This window comes from Ranitomeya variabilis, chromosome 5 (assembly GCF_051348905.1).
Source record: "Ranitomeya variabilis isolate aRanVar5 chromosome 5, aRanVar5.hap1, whole genome shotgun sequence".
Lineage (NCBI taxonomy): Eukaryota > Metazoa > Chordata > Amphibia > Anura > Dendrobatidae > Ranitomeya > Ranitomeya variabilis.
In genome coordinates this window covers 287,425,533-287,447,431 of record NC_135236.1, presented here as the reverse complement: position 1 = coordinate 287,447,431, position 21,899 = coordinate 287,425,533, and the positions used below count along the sequence as shown (strand labels likewise).

The 21,899-nt window shown below is 47.6% G+C and overlaps 1 protein-coding gene across 1 annotated transcript in view; it reads right to left on the bottom strand.

Annotated features, from left to right (window-relative positions):
- The window catches only part of CEP41 (centrosomal protein 41), an 80,076-nt gene that overhangs the window by 33,777 nt on the left and 24,400 nt on the right, over window positions 1–21,899 (bottom strand). The window contains exons 4-6 of the mRNA XM_077264437.1: window positions 14,469–14,530; window positions 8,343–8,418; window positions 7,666–7,822 (exon numbers count right to left, since the gene is read on the bottom strand). Coding sequence (XP_077120552.1) covers window positions 7,666–7,822; window positions 8,343–8,418; window positions 14,469–14,530 — 295 coding nt within the window. The remainder of the gene's footprint in view (window positions 1–7,665; window positions 7,823–8,342; window positions 8,419–14,468; window positions 14,531–21,899) is intronic.

The window sequence follows — 21,899 nt, the reverse complement described above, 5'->3', positions numbered from 1 at the left end:
CCTCCATGCTGTCGGCTCGGCATTCCGGAAGTGACGTCGGCAGGCTCGCGCGCGTCACTTCCGGTTTCTTTATACACCCTGAAGCCGGTACGTCCGGGTTTCGCCGGCCGGCGTGTCGGACCGCTCAGCTCCCTCACCTGGATCCTGGAGGGGGAGGGGGATTAATCGCTGGAGCAGGTGCTAGGACGGCGTCCATAAAAGCCTGCTGAACCACCACTGAGGTAAGGCTATCTCCTTCAGTATGGATGGTTCTTCATGCCCCGTATCTGCGGAGCCCAGCGCCACCCCTGCCTCTGTGAGTGTTGCAGGGATGGGATCCGGGAGGAGTGTAGCAGGGGTTAGAAGTCCTCACCCCTCTCTCCCTTTATATATTTCAGGGAGAAAAACCTGCCCCTAAAGGTGCCTATAGGAAAAAGTGCCCTATCTGTTCCACTAAATGTCCTCCTAACTGGGACAAGAAACTCTGTCAGTCATGTACTGACAGAATAATAAGAGCTGAGCAGCCATCACTATTGGATGAGATTCGCTCACTAGTAAAACAGGAGGTACAATCTTCTCTGGCAGCCTTTACACCTCCACCCCCACCTCCATCTCCGCGGCCACAACCTCATTCCCCGGCTAAGAAGAGGAAGATTCAGGTTGTGGAATCTGACTCTGATTCGGATCTCTCTCATGCCTCATCTGTTGGCTGGGAGGATCCAGTATCACCCAAAGCTGAGGTCAGGAAGTACCTTTTTTCCTCAGACTATATTGAGGATTTAGTCTCTGCCGTCCGTAATACCATGGGACTAGAAGAGGAACCTGTACCGCAGTCCATACAGGATCAGATGTTCGGTGGTCTTTCATCGGAGAAGAGAGTGGGCTTCCCAGTTCATGCCAACATTATCAATATGATTAATCAGGAATGGGAACTACCTGAGAGGCGTCTCAGTACTCCTTCAGAAATGAAGCATAGATTTCCGCTTGAGGATGACCTTAAATTAGATATTCCCAAGGTCGATGTGCAGGTGGCTAGAGTCGCCAAAAGAACTGCACTCCCCTTTGAGGATTCTTCTCAATTGAAGGATCCCATGGATAGGAAAACCGAAAGTCTCCTCAGAAAATCATGGGAAACTTCTGCAGCTATCCTTAAGGCTAACGTCGCCTCCACCTGTGTGGCAAGAGCCCTCTCCTGCTGGCTCGAGAAATTAGAGAATCACATATCTCAAGGTACCTCAAGAGGCGAGATATTGGATTCCCTACCCATTCTGCATAAAGCTACAGGGTATTTGGCGGACGCTTCTCTGGAATCTGTAAGAGTCGCCGCCAGATCCCTGGTACTTTCCAACTCTGCCAGAAGAGCCCTCTGGCTTAAGCTATGGAGTGGGGATATCACCTCTAAATCTAAACTCTGCACCATACCCTTTAAAGGAGACTACGTCTTTGGTCCTGCCCTAGACGATATTCTCGATAAAGCCACCGACAAAAAGAAGGCGCTCCCTGAGCAAAAGCAGCCTAGGAAACGTTTTTTTCGTGGCCCACAACCTCAGCCCTCTCAAGCAAGAGGCAAAGGAAAAACCGGCAGGTGGAGCTATGCAAAGGGTAGGGGGAAAAAATATTTTCGTCCCGCAACAGCAGCAGCAGCAACAGTCCCAGCAGGACAAACAATGACTCCGACCCGGTGGGGGGAAGACTCTCGAAATATGTGGATCAGTGGGAGGATATCACCAGCTCCCACTGGGTTCTCAATGTCATCAAGGAGGGCCTGTTAATAGAGTTAATTTCTCCCCCACCTCAGGGTCTAAAAGTCACTTCCCTTCCATCATCAAGGGATCGCAGCCTACTGTCCTTAGGTCTCAAAAACCTTATCAGATCAAATGTAATTTCCCCAGTCCCACAATCAGAATGGGGAAAAGGACACTACTCCCGACTCTTCCTGGTCCCCAAACCTTCGGGAGACGTCCGGATTATTATAAACTTAAAGGGTCTGAACCAGCACGTAAAATATCGCAAGTTCAAGATGGAGTCCGTAAGATCTGCGATTCCTCTGATAGAACGTCACTCTTTTATGGCTACCATCGATCTCAAGGATGCGTATTTCCACATCCCTATTCACCCGAGACACAAAAAATATCTCAGGTTTGCGATACAGGGGAATCATCGGGTGGAGCACTATCAGTTTGGAGTCCTTCCCTTCGGCATTTCATCAGCACCGAGGGTGTTCTCCAAGGTGATGGCAGAAGTAGTGTCATTCATCCGAAAACAAGGTGTCTGTATAGTGCCCTATCTGGACGATCTTCTGATAGTAGCTTCCACCGAGATAACCCTGATATCCCATGTGTCTACCACCCTAGACATTCTGAGATCCCTAGGTTGGATTCCGAACCTACAAAAATCTCAGCTTCAACGTGCAAAAACCAGGAGATTTCTGGGAGTAATGCTGGACTCAGCAAGACAAATGTCCTTCCTCCCGGACAATCACAGACTTCCCCTACTAACAAAAATCAGGAAGTTCAAAGAGATGAGGTCCCCTACTCTGCGAGAGGGAATGTCGCTGTTGGGCTCCATGACAGCCTGCATACAGTCGGTGGCTTGGGCTCAAGCTCACTCAAGGACTCTCCAAGCCCACATCCTAGACAATTGGGATGGTCGACCTGGCACTCTTACCAAGAGGATCCACACTCCGGGCAGAGTGAAAGCCTCTTTAACATGGTGGATGAAGCCCAGGAACCTTCTGAAAGGAGTATGCTGGATTCAGTCCCCTCTAACCACCATCAAGACAGATGCCAGCAAGAGGGGCTGGGGAGCCATAGTAGACCATGTCCCCTATCAGGGTCAGTGGAACCAATCGATTTCCGAGAAATCATCAAATTTCAGGGAGCTCAAAGCTGTGGAAGAGACCCTACTAGCGGCAAGTCATCAGATTTCGGGTCAACATGTACAGATATACTCGGACAACATGACCACGGTGGCCCATATCAGGCACCAGGGCAGTACAAGAACCCTCAGTCTAATAAAGATCTCAGCTCGAATCTTTTCTTGGGCCGAAAAGCACCTACTATCCCTGTCGGCAATCCACCTCAAGGGAACTACAAATGTTCAGGCAGACTATCTAAGCCGCCAGAAAATCCATCCTGGCGAGTGGAGCCTGGATCCTCAAACATTCAACATGTTGGTACACAGATGGGGTCATCCAGACGTCGACCTCTTTGCCTCTCACCAGAACGCAAAGGTCGAAACATTCTTTTCCTTGAACCCAAGAGACAATCCCAGGGGGTTGGATGCTTTAACCCAAGATTGGCCGTTTCATCTAGCTTATGCTTTTCCACCAATTCCAATCCTTGCCAAGGTTCTACGAAAGATACGCCTAGAAAGGACTCCAACTATCCTGATAGCTCCATTGTGGCCCAAAAGGAGTTGGTTCAACCTAATTATTCAACTACAAGTGGATGGTCCAGTAATGTTGCCGATAAAGCACAATCTTCTTTCTCAGGGTCCCATTCTCCACCCAGACCCTCAGAAGTGGAGCTTGGCGGCGTGGTTGCTGAAACCCAGGTTTTAAGGGCTAAAGGACTATCAATTCCGGTCATAGCTACCCTACAAAAATCGAGAAAACCGGTGACCAACGCCATCTACAATAAGATCTGGAAAAAGTTTTCTTCATTCTGTCTGCCTAACCTTCCAGACCCCCTCAAGCCTAATATTCCCATCATATTGGATTTTTTACAAAAAGGCTTGGAAATAGGTCTCAGGCCCAGTACCCTCAAGGTCCAGGTCTCTGCACTTAGCTCGGTCTTTGATCAAGATTTAGCGAGTCATCGCTGGATTAAAAGGTTCATGACATCAGCTACTAGAATGAATCCTAGAAAACAGGTCATAGTTCCCCAGTGGGACCTCAACGTAGTTCTCCAAGGTCTGACAGGTCCACCCTTTGAACCACTATCTTCTTGTTCTCCACAAAACCTAGCCTATAAAGCCGTGTTCTTGGTAGCCATTACTTCAGCCAGAAGGATTGGTGAATTACAGGCCTTGTCTACACGAGAACCTTATCTCCTGGTAAGAGATGATTCAATTGTGCTTCGTCCTGATCCGTCCTTTCTTCCGAAGGTTATCTCTGACTTCCATCGTTCTCAAGAGATTTTCCTACCAACCTTTTGCCACAATCCAGCAAACTTGGAAGAAAGAAGATTCAACACCTTGGATGTTCGGCGTATTCTTTTACAATACTTGGACCACACCAGTACATTCAGAATTGATCATAACCTATTTATCCATCTCTCAGGACAAAACAAAGGGAAAAAAGTAGCCAAAAGTACCATCGCTACATGGATCAAGAAAGCTATAACGGAAGCCTACCTAGCTCAAAACAAATTGCCTCCAGTAGGAATCAAAGCCCATTCAACTAGATCTACATCGGTTTCCTGGACAGAAAGAGCAGGCGCATCTCCGGAGCAGATTTGCAGGGCAGCAACGTGGTCTTCACTCCATACCTTCTCTAAACATTACAGACTAGACGTATTGTCCAATAAGGACTTAGCCTTCGGCCGTAAAGTACTCCAGGCCGTTGTCCCTCCCTAGTGCCAAATTATTTGGTATTCCTCCATATGCCGTCGTGGAAGGTGACTAGAGAAAATAGAATTATTCTTACCGTTAATTCGGTTTCTAGGAACCTTCCACGACGGCACTAATTTCCCACCCGATATATATTCCTGGATTAGTTCTGGGATTCTAAAGGTAAAACCAGTGCAATGGTCTCAGTTGTAAGTCACTGGCAAGTGGGAGGTGGGAGGTCCTTTTAACCTCTGTGTTTCCTGTTCCCCATTAGGGCAAAGAGACAACCTCCATATGCCGTCGTGGAAGGTTCCTAGAAACCGAATTAACGGTAAGAATAATTCTATTATATATGGCGCATGAGGTAGCACATCCAGTGAAATGAATCCTTTGTGATCCTGTGTGATGTTTTAGCTCGAATGAGCTTAACCCCTTCATGGCCAGAGGTATTTTTGTTTTTGCGTTTTAGTTTTTTGCTCCCGTCTTCCCACAGACATAACTTTTTTTATTTTTTGGTCAAAATGGCCATGTGAGGGCTAATTTTTTGCAGGACGAGTTGTACTTTTGAACAACACCATTGCTTTTAATATATTGTGTACTGGAAAACGGGAAAAAAATTCCAAGTGCGGTGAAATTGCAAAAAAAGTGCAATTCCACAGGGTTTTTGCTTGTTTTACCATGTTCACTAAACTGACCCGCCATTACGATTCTCCAGGTCATTACACGTTCATAGACCCCAAACATGTCATATATATATATATACCATTTTCCAAGACTCGTAGAGTCTCCATTTTTGGTGACCCATGATTACGTGACAGGGTCACCGATGGGCGGGATTTCTGTTGCGCTTCCGGTGAGTGCAAGTTAAATGCCGCTGTCAGAGATTGACAGCGGTATTTAAAAGGTTAACAGCCACGGGTGGATCACCCTTCCACCCGCAGCTGTTAGAGGCACATGTCAGCTGTTCAAAACAGTTGACATGTGCTGGGAAAGATGTGGGCTCGGTGCCGGAGGGATTCCAACGTGGGCATACTATTAGGGTACGTTCACACAGGACTTTTTTGCTGCTTTTTTTTGCTGCTTTTTTTTATGCTAATTTAGGTGCGTTATTTTGGTGCGTATTTGGTGCGTTTTTTGGGTACGTTCACACAGGACTTTTTTGCTGCAGATTTTTGCTGCAGATTTTTGCTGCTTTTTTATGCCAATTTTCAGCTGCTAGGACACCTCACAATGGCTCTTCACACCTCACAATGGCTCTTCACACCTTACTACCAGGAACTCCCTCACAATAGATCACAATCAGGACACCTCACAATGGCTCTTCACACCTCACAATGGCTCACAATGGCTCTTCACACCTCACTAACCACACCCCTAAGCTCTTGGCTGTGAGATCCCTTCCTGCTGGCCATGATTTTCTGCACAAAAAACGCAGCAAATAATGCTACATGCGTTTTTTCAGCGTTTTTTCATCACCCATTCAAGTCAATGGGTGAAAAAACGCTGCAAAAACGCAGCAAAAACGCTGAAAGAAGTGACATGCCCTATGTCCAAAAAAGCAGCAAAGCAGAAAATACTGATCAAACAAAAAACCAATGTGTGTGCATGAGATTTCTGAAATCTCATAGGCTTTACTGGTACTGTAAAAAGCAGCTGAAAATTAGCATAAAAAAAGCAGCAAAAAAAAGCAGCAAATAAGTCCTGTGTGAACGCACCCTTACACCCAACATTGGAAAGGGGTTATACCCTTACGGACATCCACCGTATATATGTTCTATGGAGGGGGGGGGTGTATGGAGCGGCTCACAGGGTTAGCCCTCCCCATATCCAGCAAGTAATGGTTGTTTGTTAGAGGCAGGTCTTAGGCTACGTTCACATCTGCGTTGTGCGCCGTAGCGTCGGGCGCTGCAGCGTCGCCGCATGCGTCATGCGCCCCTATATTTAACATGGGGGCGCATGGACATGCGTTGTGTTGCGTTTTGTGATGCACGTCTTTTTGGGCGCACGCGTCAGGGCGCAGAGGACGCAGCAAGTTGCATTTTTTTTGCGTCCAAAATCATGCAAAAAAAGGACGCATGCGTCACAAAACAATGCGTTTTGCATGCGTTGTGCGTTGCGTCGTCGCCGACGCAACACACAACAACGCAAATGTGAACGTAGCCATAGCTGTAACAATCACGGGTGGTGCAAAGTCTGTTGAAGATTCAATGATGGTCATTACAGAACACCATTGAAAACACAGCCTTATTAATTATGCTTTCCTTGTATAACGCCATTAATTCTGCAGCGCTTTACAGACATTATCGGCACGGTCCCCAATGGGGCTCACAAGCTAGATTTCCCATCAGTATGTCTTTGGAGTGGAAGAAAACCGGAGAACCCAGAGGAAACCCACGCAAACACAGGCTTCAGAGACAAGCACGGCGCATGCATGAAAGCCATCTTCTGAACATGTGCAGTTCGCGTCTCTGAAGCCTAAAAAGTGTACACCCGACTTCGAAGACGCAGTGATGCTGCTGGAATGAGCAGCACAAGTGCGCAGATTTGCATGAGCTGGCGATGAGGCCGGCTTGTGCAAATTATGTTATCATGCCCATAAGGGCATGAAAACATGGAAAGAGGGCTGACTGGGAAACTAATGTCCCATCAACTAGGCAGAGCCTTTATTAGCAGAGAAAAAGCAGAGGTTATAAATGAGTTTTTAAAGCATTTAATTCACTGAATTATGCCATACAGGGCTGGTTAGGGAGGGAGTCTAATCACACGTTGCTGAATGCTGCTGGATTGGGGGACCTGACAGGTCCCCTTTAACTGTTCACAATAACAGTAATTGTGACCAGGGGTGCACAAGCTTTTACATGTCGCTGTAAACTACCTACACGCAGAAATGCATGCAAGAAGTCTATCTTGTAGCAGAGACGACCAGAGGATCGACCAGTTAGCGAGACCACTCCGCATGAGGAGGTTTCTCGTCACTGTGGTTCATTGCACTTTCACCTCTCATGAACCAAAGTATGTGCAGTCCAAGTTTCAGTACGATCGATCGTTTCTTTTAGAATTTACAGCAATTTTTCTGGGTAAAGTAGTGAGTTTATCACCCTGTATAACACACAGAAATCTACAACCATTACTCACCTCTGCAGCGTGGATCTGGCAGAGTTAACGCATTCTCCTCCTCCTATGGTGTCAATTAACTGGACTGGACTTAAAGGGACATCGTCGGGACTTCCTTTTCCATTACTCCGGTCAGTTGCAAGTTCTGTATCAACTTCTGACATGACAGAATGACTCCCTAAGTAACAGTGATATTGAAAAATATATTTTTATTTTGTAAATATTTTAATATTAAAACATATGCAAAAAAAGATTTCTCATAGGCACCAGATAATAAATATCATTAGTGGAGGAACTCTGGGAGTGTCAGTTAGAAAACCTGTAAATGGGAGCTGCTACGCTCTGCAATTTTGGCTGCACTCATTTTAATACTCAAGATCCTTATATAATCCATATTTTGTAAAACTGCAACACAACAACCACAAATTTCCCTTCAGACTAAATATCTCTGGATTGTAATAGGTTTTTAGAAAGGTAATTAGGTATGCGACTTTAGGGGCCACGGAAAGGTTTCATGGGGGAAGGGATATTTATAAATATTTCCTGCGTGAAATTGCTATAAATTGCAGTTAGCAACGACAGCTACAAAAGAAAGCCGAGAATACAATACTAGGGGACAATGAGTCGGATTCTTAACATCTGTCATGAAGAGAATCAGGTGCCGGATACTCAATACAGAGCAGTGAAATATTCATTACCTTCCAGCCTCAGCAGCTCCTCGCTCGTAATGTCAGCCGGCTCGCTCCCATCTGACACAGATGCCACTTGAAGGACCTGAACACATGACACAGATTCTTTAGAATCCAATAAGGACATGACACCTATTTTAATTTAGCTTTTCAGTTAAAGCCCGGACTAGGTAACCCTACCTGATCTAAACCTGGCATATTACCGTATATAAAATCCAATAATATACTTGAATCTAACAAACCAATCACGTATAGTAATCATGCAACGCAAGACACCTCGATTTATCGTATGTGCACGAGCAACAAAAGTCATGCCAACACAGTGGTCTTCTACCAGTTGACCTTACCGCGTAGCCTAGAGGTGTGCACACTATGTAGGGTGCGATTTTTTTATGGCGAGAGACTACATTTCTATATTTTTGATAATGTTAACCAAGAGGAACCAAGAACAAAACAAGTTTTAGTCCACAGTGATATATAGTTCTTTTCAGTGCCAAGTCCATCAGCGATTTAGGGGGCGTATGCAGTGGTCGGTACCTACCAGAGAATCAAGGTGGTCATATACAGTCTTACACGTAAGGTCAGCCTAACATTTTTAAACAATTCCTTTTTTTTTTTTTTTTTTTTCTCTCAGACAGGCTTCTATACTCCCGAATATGTAAATGATGGTGCTCCACTAGGAACCAGTCAGGTCAGAATTCCCTCAAAGTAATGTGCACACAACATTTTTTTAAGACACGGGCAGAACCGCCAAGGTATTCCTAGGCAAATCCACTTCAGGAAAAAGCTGGTGGTCTTTTTTCTGAAGCGGTTCCCTATACTTTCATCTATAAAGAGCGGGCAGCTTTGAATCGATGCCCCATGAATGAACTTCATTTAACTGCTTTAACATTCAGAAATGGTTAAAAGAAGTATCAAGAGACTGAACAGGTGCACAGCAAGTCGTTTTTACATTGCTGTGCATTATGTTCATCACTTAACGCAGTTTTGCGACGTGCGCACATACCCTTTGCAGGCTAGGGATAATAATTAGCCAAATCATGCCTGTAGCCAGCTTTAGATCAGCACTTACAAGCTCTATTAAAAGAGTTTGTAAGCATAAAGCATGCTCAGTCATCAATGCTAGACTGCAGGAATGGCCGATAACCTATGCAAGAGGTACGGTAAGTTGCAAAGTTGTTTGCTTTTACGAGTACCATTTAATAAGATAAGACACCCCCCTTTTAAGAAGGTGCTTTGTTATCTAGCACAAAGATTTTACAACTAAAGATATTTTTATTTGGACATAAATGGAGATGTTCTTTTTTACTTTGCAATGTCATTTTGCATTGGTAAACTCCCTTTAAATGTACGGTGTACTTACAACACCATAGGTATTAGATTTACATTCCGACTCTTAAAAGGGGGTTGGCCACTTTTTCCCTTACTTTAACAAATATGTCAGGGTCATGATTTTCTAGCACTTACTAATCTAAGTATTACAGGTTCTCCTCCTGCACATGTTGGTGCCACCTTCATCATTGCGTTCCTCTTCTTAAAGAGGTTGTCCACTACTTTAGCATAAATGACCTATCCTTAGGATGACCTATCCTAGTAGATCATCAATGTCTGTTTGTTGGGGTCCGACACCCCTGCCGATCAGCTACTCTTGGTGGCGGACACTGGCCAGAAGTGCTCAATTACAGAGCTGGCCGTCTTCTGCTTTTGATTTGAAGAGGAAGCGGATGATGGTACCAAGCCACGGCCACTATCAGAAGACGGCCAGCTCTACAAGTGAGCATTTTCGGCCGCCAACACAGAGAACAGCTGATCAGCGGGGGTGCTGGGTGTCAGACCCCAACCAATCCGACATTGATGACATATCCTAAGGATAAGATATCAATGCTCATATAGTGGACAACCTCTTTAATATAGCATTTGGTGGAGGAACAGGAGATCAGACCGGTACATCACCCTCCTCCAACTGGGAAACAGTTTTTCCAGGTGAGGGGTTTTTAAATTGGATGATAATTTTCCTTTTACATTAGTTCATGCCACAAATATCATGTTCCCAACACATTTGTTAAAACTGAGATAAAATGGTCAACTTCTTTAAACTGTAACAAAACTTTCACATTTTATTTTTCATCATTATTGCAAGCTTAGAAATTTTGAAAGTTTGTAATGAACTTCAATAAGTGATTCAGCTGCTTTTTTTTTTTTTTTTTAACAGAAAAAGTGATGAAATTGGCCCCAAACCCCTAGTTTCTGCAGGTTTTTCCTATTGTTGCGCAACATGCATACTCCATGTGCATGTAAATTGCAGTATAGGTAGATTGTGTGTGCTGAGGAAATACCACTTAAGGAGTGTTCTTGTCCCAAAGTACAGTGGGTACGGAAAATATTCATACCCCTTTAAATTTTTCCCTCTGTTTCATTGCAGCTATTTAGTAAATTCAAAAAAGTTAATTTTTTTCTCATTAATGTACACTCTGCACCCCATCTTGACTGAAAACAAAAAGAAATGTAGAATTTTTTGCAAATTATTAAAAAAGAAAAACTGAAATATCACATGGTCATAAGTATTCAGACACTTTGCTCAGACACTCATATTTAAGTCACATGCTGTCCATTTCCTTGTGATCCTCCTTGAGATGGTTCTACTCCTTCATTGGAGTCCAGCTGTGTTTAATTACCGTATTTTTCCGACCATAAGACGTACTTTTTTTCCTCCTAATTTGGGAGGAAAGTGTGGGTGCGTCTTATGGTACGGATGTAGCATGTGGGGAGGGGGGCAGCAGTGAGTGGGATCGCACTGTTATCCCACTTCAGGATGTCCCCTCTGCCCGGAATCAGCCCTGGGAAAACCATGTGGTCCCGATGATTAAGTGCAGTGAATATTCATTAGCGGCTCCCCGCCCACCGATCAGCTGAGCGGTGAGCCACGCATGGCTTCTTCAGCGCTGATTGCTGCAGCAGCTAGGGAGATTTGTGTGTCCTGGGGAGGAGGCGGCAGCAGCAGCAGGGGCCAGAGCGGAGAGGAGATCGCTGCATACCTGCCTGCCATGCCTGGATGCCGAGTGCTGTGCACAAACAGGACCTGTGTGATGTCAGGAGTGGGCGGGCTGGAGCATCACATGGCAGCTCAGAGCCCTCACTCTTCTTGACATCATCACAGGTCCTTCAGGCTCTCCACTAGAATCTGCAGGCTTCCTCAAAACCTGTGCTGTGGAGAGGCAACAAGAGGGAGGGCTCTGTGTACAGTCATGGGATGCTTTTACCTCACTACAGGCTGGCTGCCACAATTAAGAGGTTAGTCTTTCCAATACACAATAAAGCACTCTGCCACTCCTGTGCTGAACTATAACTCCCAGCATGTCATAGGATCTGCAGGACATGCTGGGAGTTATAGTTCTCCCATGGGATTTTAAAGCGGCACTCCAGTGTTATTTTGCAGTGCTGGAGTGGTGCTTTTAATATCAGCCCTGTGCCCCCATTCTTATACTCACCCTCCAGCATCTTCATATAGTACTTCACAGCCACCACACTGGTCCCGCAGCTTCCAACATAATAACATACTATTATATGTAATAACACCACATATAATAGTGTGTTATTTAGGTTATTAAATATATTACCACATTTTTTTGCTGCAAATATTTTTTTCCCCTATTTTCCACCTCTAAAACCTGGGTGCGCCTTATAGTCCGGTGCGTCTTATAGTCCGAAAAATACGGTAAACTGATAGGACTTGATTTGGAAAGGCCCACACCTGTCTATATAAGACCTCACAGCTCACAGTGCATGTCAGACCAAATGAGAATCATAAGGTCAAAGGAACTGGCCAAGGAGCTCAGAGACAGAATTGTGGTAAAGCACAGATCTGGCCAAGGTTACAAAAGAACTTCTGCAGTACTCAAGGCTCCTAAGAGCAGAGTGGCCTACATAATCCTTAAAATGGAAGAAGTTTGGGTGCACCAGAAGTCTTCCTAGACCTGGTTGTCCAGCCAAACTGAGCAACCAATATGAGAAGAGCCTTGGTGAGAGAGGTAAAGAAGAACCCCAAGATCACTGTGGCTGAGCTCCAGAGATGCAGTAGGGAGATGGGAGAAAGTTCCACAAAGTCAGCTATCACTGCAGCCCTCCACCAGTCGGGCCTTTATAGCCTCTCCTCAGTGCAAGACATATGAATGCCCGCATAGAGTTTGCTAAAAAACACATGAAGGACTCCCAGACTGAGAAAAAAGATTCTCTGGTCTGATGAGACGAAGATAGACCTTTTTGGTGATAATTCTAAGCGGTATGTGTGGAGAAAACCAGGCACGGCTCATCACCTGCCCAACACAATCCCAACAGTGAAACGTGGTGGTGGCAGCATCATGCTATGGGGGTGTTTTTCAGCTGCAGGGACAGGACGACTAGTTATTATTGAAGGAAACATGAATGTGGCCAAGTACAGAGAGATCCTGGATGAAAACCTCTTCCAGAGTGCTCTGGACCTCAGACATGGCCGAAGGTTCACCTTCCAACAAGATAATGACCCTAAGCACCCAGCTAAAATAACAAAGGAACAACTCTGTGGCCAGTCGTGACTGGCCCAGCCAGAGCCCTGACCTAAACCCAATTGAGCATCTCTGGAGAGACCTGAAAATGGCTGTCCACCAACGTTCACCATCCAACCTGACGGACCTGGAGAGGATCTGCAAGGAAGAATGACAGAAGATCCCCAAATCCCCAAGTGAAAAACTTGTTGCATCATTCCCTAGTTGAGTAATGGCTGTACTAGCTTAAAAGCAGGGCTGCTGAGTTGGAGTCGGAGCCCATTTTGGTGGAGCTGGATTCGGTGTCATGGAAATTGAGGACTCAGAGGTTTGGCTTACCGACTCCACAGCCCTGGCAGTGGAGTTCCCAGTGCCGCTTGTTCCCAGGCACCGATACGTCTCACACAGACAGCAAATGGATATATGGATGTCACATACGGACACACGAAAGGCACATGGACACGGACCATAGATCTCACCAGAATTGGTTTTCCCTGTGCAGGAATCACCAGGACCTGCAAAGGAGCCTAACACAGAAGGGAGCTGGCTGTGAATCAGCATGATATTGGCCCCCGACGTTCCGTCGACAGAGCAGACCAGAAGAGAAGGCGCTCTTCTTTGATGTCAGGCAAAAAGCAGCAGGAGAGTCACTGCCTGATCGTTACGAGGCAGAACAAGAACGTAGTTGCTAACTAAATACCTGCCTCTAAGTTCTTAGGCCCCTTTCACACATCAGTTTTTTGCTGTCAGTCACAATCCGTTGGCTCGACAGATCGACAGATCGACAAATCCGTCGCAGATTGTGAAAAACTGATGTGACGGATTTGGTTTTTCGATGGACCGACTAGCGGATCTGGCTAAATAAATCGGAGCATGTTCAGTTAAAAAAAAAAAACGGAATCCGTTGCCGGATTCAGTCATTTGATGGATCCGGCGCATATAGGCTTCCATTCGAGCAAATGACGGACGGTGACGGATTCGTCGCTGTCCGTTTTTTTGACGTACACAAAAAATGTTACTTTGTTCGTTGTCTCCGGCCGCCAGACAAACAATTTTCGACGGATCCGGCGAACGATGGATGAAACGTGAGGCCATCCGTCTCAATCCGTCGCAAATACAAGTTTATGAGAAAAAAACGGGTCTGGCGGCATCAGTCACCGGATTCGGGTTTTTTTAAAAATTCTACGGATTGCGACTGATAGCAAAAAAATGAAGTGTGAAAAGGGCCTTAGCCTCAGAAAAAAAATAATAAAAGTCCCGGATCACTCCTTTAAAACAATAAGGCTGTGTGCACACGTTGCTGACTTTTTGCATTTTTTTCGCTATAAAAACGCAATAAAACCGCAAAAAACACAGTATACATTAAGCATCCCATCATTTAGAATGAAATCAGCAATTTTTGTGCACATAATGCGTTTTTTTTCCGCGAAAAAAACGCAACATGTTCATTAATTTTGCTGGTTTTATGTCAATCAAAAACTTTCATAAATTTCCATGATGCACACAATAATGAAAACAAATAGAGCTTAGTTACTCTACTATTATACAAGTTCAGACATAAGATGCAAAATATTCACAAAGTATACAATGTACAATCACGGCTATTATCTCTCACCAGTTGAGCGAAGGTAGTAACTTTAATCCGTTTGAAAAGTTCATCTTTTTTATATCTGTAATCTGAGAATGGAAAAAACAAAATGTAACTCACTGTTATAGCAAAAGCAACCCACAAAATAAACTGTGGCATCGACCATCCTTAAAAGCTTGGGCACTTCTCAAAATTTAAAACACATAGTAGAATTGCGGATTAGACTCTGTTCACATGTCAGTTTAGAATCAGTTTGCGATTGATTCAGTAGAACAAGAAAAAAAAAAATATAAGGAGATTTTTGTGTACTCACCGTAAAATCTTTTTCTCCGAGTCAATCATTGGGGGACACAGGACGAATGGGTGTTATGCTGCTGCCACTAGGAGGACACTAAGTTAAACACACACAAAAGATTAACTCCTCCCCTGCAGTATACACCCACGGGCTGGACAATCCAGAGCCAGTTCGGTAACAAAGCAGTAGGAGTAAACCAGTTAAAAACAGTAAACATGTTATAGTCAAAACACGGACTGAAGAGAATAACCGAGCCAACTAGGCTAACAGGGAGGGTGCGGTGTCCCCCAATGATTGACTCGGAGAAAAAGATTTTACGGTGAGTACACAAAAATCTCCTTTTCTCCTACGTATCATTGGGGGACACAGGACGAATGGGACGTCCCAAAGCAGTCCCTGGGAGGGTAACAAGAAGTTATAAATGCTGTGCGTGCCTACGAGCTACAGATGAGACACTGCCGCTTGTAGGATTCGCCTACCGACGGACGCGTCTGCCGAGGCCTGAGAGTGCACATGGTAGTGCTTCGTGAATGTATGCAAGCTGGACCATGTAGCAGCCTTGCAGACCTGTGCAGCCGATGCCTGGTGCCGGATGGCCCAGGACGCGCCGACTGACCGGGTAGAATGAGCCTTGATCCCCGGAGGTGCGGCGTGACCCTTGACACGGTAGGACTCTTGGATGGCGGAACGAATCCACTTGGCAATGGAGGCCTTGGAAGCGGGCAGTCCCTTCCGTGGCCCCTCCGGAAGAACGAACAAGGCATCTGACCTACGGAGAGACGCCGTTCTGGAGACGTAACGTTTGAGACCCCTCACTAAGTCCAGAGTGTGGAGAGCCCTTTCCGTGCGGTGGGAAGGGGCGGGGCACAGTGAGGGAAGGACAATTTCTTCATTAAGATGGAAGGAAGAAACGACCTTCGGAAGAAAAGTCAGACATGTCCGCAGAACTACCTTGTCCTGGTGGAAAACGAGGAAAGGCGGTTGACACGACAGAGCTGCCAGCTCAGAGACACGTCTAATAGACGTGACAGCCACGAGGAAGGCAACCTTCCATGACAAGAACAGCAAGGACACCTCATGCAAGGGCTCAAAGGGGGCTCTTGAAGAGCACAGAGGATCAGATTCAGGTCCCATGGTTCCAAGGGCATTTTGTAAGGCGGAACCATATGAGAAACTCCTTGGATAAAGGTTTTGACTTGCAGTCTGTTTGCAATCCTTCTCTGGAAAAGAACCGAGAGAGCAGAAATTTGGCCCTTAAGAGAGCTGAGGGCAAGGCCCAAGTCTACGCCTGATTGAAGGAATTCCAAAATGTGAGGAATAGAAAAACGGAGGGGAGAACGTCTCCGATCCCTGCACCAGGCAAAGTATGCCTTCCAGGCGCGGTGGTAGATGCGCATGGAAGAAGGCTTGCGTGCGCGGAGCATGGTAGATATAACAGTCTGGGGCAGCCCCTTCTGCCTCAGTACCCAGGACTCAACGGCCACGCCGTTAAACACAGGGCCTCTGAGTTCGGGTGGTAAATGGGCCCTTGAGACAGGAGGTCTGCGCGGCTCGGCAGCCTCCAAGGTACGTCGGAGACCAATTGTACCATCTCTGCGTACCATGTCCTGCGTGGCCAGTCCAGAGCGATGAGAATTACTGGAATCCGTTCTGCCTTGATCTTCCTGATCACCTTCGCCAGAAGGGGAATTGGAGGAAAGATGTATGGGAGTCTGAAACCCTGCCATGAGAGAACGAGAGCGTCGGCTCCGAGGGCTGAGGGGTCGTGAGACCTGGCCACGAAGACGGGAACCTGGCAATTGAGGCGAGATGCCATTAGATCCACGTCCGGAGTCCCCCATCGATAACATATCTGGTGAAAGATTGCGGGATGGAGAGACCACTCTCCGGGATCGAGACTGTGGCGACTGAGAAAGTCCGCTTCCCAGTTTTCCACGCCTGGGATGTAAACTGCTGAGAGTATGGAGTGGTTGGTCTCTGCCCAGCGGAGAATGAGCGTTACCTCGGCCATGGCCGCTTTGCTGCGAGTGCCCCCTTGGCGGTTGATGTAGGCTACCGCAGTGGCGTTGTCGGACTGGACTCTGACCGCGCGGCCGGAAAGGAACGGATGAAACTGGCGGAGAGCCAGTCTGATTGCCCGAATCTCTAAGATGTTGATGGGCAGCTGGGACTCCTGCAGGGACCAGCGACCCTGAGTCGAGTGGCGTTGGAACACTGCACCCCAGCCGAAGAGACTGGCGTCCGTTGTGACAACCAGCCAGTGCACCGGAAGGAAAGACTTCCCCCGAGTCAGGGAGGACCTCTTGGTCCACCACCTGAGAGACTGCCTGACTGGGCGAGAGAGCAGGAGACGGCGGTCGAGCGAGGCGGGATTCCTGTCCCATACTGCTAGAAGGGCATGCTGAAGGGGACGGAGGTGAAAAACTGCAAAAGGCACTGCCTCCATCGCCGCCACCATCCTGCCGAGTACCCTCATGGAGAAGCGTAGGGAGTGAGGGCGAGGTTGGATAAGCTTTCGGACTTCCCTCTGTAGAGTGGAAACCTTTTCCGGAGGTAGGAGTACTAGACTCTGAGAGGAGTCTAGGATCATTCCCAGGTAGGATATGGTTTGAGCCGGGACTAGGGAAGATTTTTTGAAGTTGATTTTCCAACCCAGGCGCAAAAAGGTATTTATGGTGACGTCTACTGCTTCTGAGCAGGATCGAAAAGAGGAGCCCTTTATGAGAATGTCGTCCAAGTAGGGCAACACCACTATGCCTCGAGCATGGAGAATGGCCACGGCAGCTGCCATGACCTTGGTGAACACCCGAGGAGCGGTGGCCAGCCCGAAGGGTAGGGCGACAAACTGAAAATGGTGCCCCTGGACCGCGAAGCGGAGGAAGCGCTGATGAGACGGTAGGATGGGAATGTGCAAGTAAGCGTCTTGAACATCTAGAGATGCAAGGAACTCGCCCTCTTCCAGAGAGGCAATTACCGAGCGGAGGGACTCCATGCGGAATTGACGTACGCGAACGTACTTGTTGAGAAGCTTGAGGTCTAATATTGGACGTACTGATCCGTCCTTCTTTGGAACGATGAAAAGATTGGAATAGAAACCTTGGTACCTCTCGTTCTGAGGTACCGGGATGATGACCCCGTCTTCCCATAGCGACTTTATGGCCTGGAAATACTGACGGACCCTTGCTCTGGGAGGAGGGGACTGGAAGAAACGAGATGGGGGGAGAGAGACAAACTCTATCTTGTAACCGGAGGACACTAGGTCGCGGACCCATCGGTCGGGAACTACCGAGAGCCACGCGTCCCGAAAAAAAAGTAGGCGGCCGCCAACTCTGTCGGTGTCCTTCGGCATTTGCCAAAAGTCATTGAGGTGGAGACCTGTTAGGTCTGGGCCCTCGGGATCCCTGTTGTCTGGGTCTGCCCCTTCAGGAAGGAGAAGGTTTGTAAGACGGCTGGGAGGCTCTGTCCTTGCGCTGACCTCTCCCGACGCCGGGTGGCGCGGAGGAGGGATTGGACCAATTGGAGCTAAAACGGAAATATCGGCCTCGGCCCTGCTGGTTGCGAAAGGGCCGAAAAGTTCGTTGCTGGGGAAGGAATTTGCTCTTGCCTCCTGTGGAGTCTGCGATTATTTTGTCTAGTTTGTCCCCAAAAAGACGTTCGCCCTGGTATGGAAGAGACGTGAGAGATTTTTTGGAGCCCGAGTCCGCCTTCCAGTCCCTGAGCCAAAGGGATCTGCGAATCGTGACAGCATTGGCCGCTGCCTGTGAGGCACAGTTGGCCGCGTCTAAGGATGCGGAAACTACGAAGTCCCCCGCTCTAGCAATCTGAGTGGACAGGTGTGAAATTTCGGGGGGTAAGTCGGCACGTAGTGCTGTAGAGGTTAAAGACTCGGCCCAATGGGTCATGGCTTTAGCAACCCACGTGACGGCAAAAGAAGGAAAGAGAGAAGCCGAAGAGGCTTCAAAAGCCGAACGAGCCATCTGATCAATTTGTCTATCAGTGGGATGCTTGATGGAAGCACCCTCGGAGGATAGAACCGCCTTGGTGGCTAGCCGCGACACTGGCGGGTCCACGGAGGGTGACTGAGACCACTCCTTAGCTAGGTCCTGAGCAAACGGATACTTCAATTGCATAGCCTTCTGACCTGAGAAACGTTTATCCGGACGGACTCTATGGAGATCGACAATGTCCTTGAATTGAGGGTGCGTAGGAAAAAATTTATGAGCCTTTGTGGTTCGCCCGAATGACACGGGATGAACCGCCTTGGACGGGGTTTCCTCCTCTAACTGTAGCGTCTGACTTACAGAGTCTATGAGAGAATCTAGGGTCTCTTGATCGTGATGATACTCTGGGGAACAGGACACGTTGGATGCGTCGTCCAGGAAGGATTCCCTGCTATGAGTCGGGGATGAGTGGCGAGAGACATCGCTCTCTGAGCCGGAAGGCTGATCACCGACCGGAGATATGACCCTGGACCTCTTTGTAGATAAGTGAGGGCTTCTGGAAGCGGTACGACCTCTAGACCGAGAGGGGTTCTTAGACCGCGTTACATCATCCGTGGAAGTGCCCTGGGTAAGGGACGGCTCACGGAGGGACTGTATCGTCCTTTCCAAGGATGCCACAGATCGAGCAAGGGAGGACGCCCATGCGGGGGTACTAGGCTCGCTACATTCCGGGACAGAGGCCGGAGTATCCTGTGCCGCAGACATTTGGCAGGCGGTGCACAGCGAGACAGTGTGACCTCGGGGCAGAGATACCTTGCAGGAGGTGCACACAGCAAAAATAACAGAATGGGTCTTTCCAGTCCGTTTTTGCTTAGACTGTGACATATTTGTAATTAAGTGAGCGTACTGACAGGGGGGGGAGACAATCCTACTGAGTGCGTCTCACCAAAGTTCTGCGGTGGCCTGGCAGGTAGATCCTGAAGTCCTGTGCGCTGCGGAGCTGCAGAGCCACCAGCGCACTTCCCGGTCCAAGATGGCCGCCGAGATGTGAGAAGGGCGCTTCTCGGGAACGAGAAGCGCCCAGGGAGGGAGCGTGTCATGGGCGGGCGGTAGGCGGGCGCAGGAGTCCGGCCCGGGCCGGGTTGCCATCACGCCGACGGAGCGCCGGATTGCCCGCCGTGCCCCCTCAGAAGTACAACGCTGCCCCGCGGCTGCAGAGCCGCATTAGTAATGGGAGTAAGGGGCCCCCTCCTGTCAGCTCGTCGGTCCCCGCACTTACCCTGTGCGATAGAACCGATGCTCCATCCACCTTCACCTTGGTAGGGAGAGGGTGGAGAGCTTCTGCCGCCGTGCGTCATCCGCTATGTTCAGTGGTGATGCAGTGGGCGGCTGCACGGACGCCATGTCCTTCTGTCCGGCTGTGCCCTGGCTCCAGGAAACTTAGGTGGATGATTAGTCCCCGTGGTCGCCTGAGAGGCAGGGAGGGAGATCGGAACGCTAAGGAACCGTCGCCACACTGAAAAGTGAGCCAGGGCTGGCATCCATCGTCGCGGGAAAGGATACAGGAGGAACGCTCCATGTACTTGCCCGTTGTTGGTGCGGGAGAGATCAGAGCTGAAAATTTGCCTGTCGCTCCCTTCTCTCCGTTAAAACCAAAAATTGGTGGGGTCCAGAGGACCCAAGTGCCTCCTGAGACACTAAGTAAGAACTGGCTCTGGATTGTCCAGCCCGTGGGTGTATACTGCAGGGGAGGAGTTAATCTTTTGTGTGTGTTTAACTTAGTGTCCTCCTAGTGGCAGCAGCATAACACCCATTCGTCCTGTGTCCCCCAATGATACGTAGGAGAAAAAAAAAAATATATATATATATACACACACACACACACACACACACACACATATACATATACACACACACACACATACACACACACACATATACACACACACACATACACACACACATACATATACACACACACACATACATTCATATATATACACACACAGTACAGGCCAATATTTTGGACACCTTCTCATTTAAAGATTTTTCTGTATTTTCATGACTATGAAACTTGTACATTCACACCGAAGGCATCAAAACTATGAATTAACACGTGGAATTATATACTTAAATAAAGTGTAAAACAACTGAAATTATGTCTTATATTCTAGGTTCTTCAGCGTAGCCACCTTTTGCTTTGATGACTGCTTTGCATACTCTTGGCATTCTTTTGATGAGCTTCAAGAGGTAGTCACCGGGAATGGTCTTCTAGCAATCTTGAAGGAGTTCCCTCCCAGAGATGCTTAGCACTTGTTGGCCCTTTTGCCTTCACTCTGTGGTCCAGCTCACCCCAAACCATCTCGATTGGGTTCAGGTCTGGTGACTGTGGAGGCCAGGTCACCTGGCGTAGCACCCCATCACTCTCCCTCTTGGTCAAATAGCCCTTACACAGCCTGGAGGTGTGTTTGGGATCATTGTCCTGTTGAAAAATAAATGATGGTCCAACTAAACGCAAATCGGATGGAATAGCATGCCGCTGCAAGATGCTGTGGTAGCCATGCTGGTTCAGTATGCCTTTAATTTTGAATAAATCCCCAACAGTGTCACCAGCAAAGCACCCCCACACCATCACACCTCTTCCTCCATGCTTCACGGTGGGAACCAGGCATGTAGAGTCCATCCGTTCACCTTTTCTGCGTCGCACAAAGACTCGGTGGTTGGAACCAAAGATCTCAAATTTGGACTCATCAGACCAAAAGCACAGATTTTCAATGGTCTAATGTCCATTCCTTGTGTTCTTTAGCCCAAACAAGTCTCTTCTGCTTGTTGCCTGTCCTTAGCAGTGGTTTCCTAGCAGCTATTTTACCATGAAGGCCTGCTGCACAAAGTCTCCTCTTAACAGTTGTAGAGATGTGTCTGCTGCTAGAACTCTGTGTGGCATTGACCTGGTCTCTAATCTGAGATGCTGTTAACCTGTGACTTCTGAGGCTGGTGACTCGGATAAACTTATCCTCAGAAGCAGAGGTGACTCTTGGTCTTCCTTTCCTGGGGCGGTCCTCATGTGAGCCAGTTTCTTTGTAGCGCTTGATGGTTTTTGCCACTGCACTTGGGGACACTTTCAAAGTTTTCCCAATTTTTCGGACTGACTGACCTTCATTTCTTAAAGTAATGATGGCCACTCGTTTTTCTTTACTTAGCTGCTTTTTTCTTGCCATAATA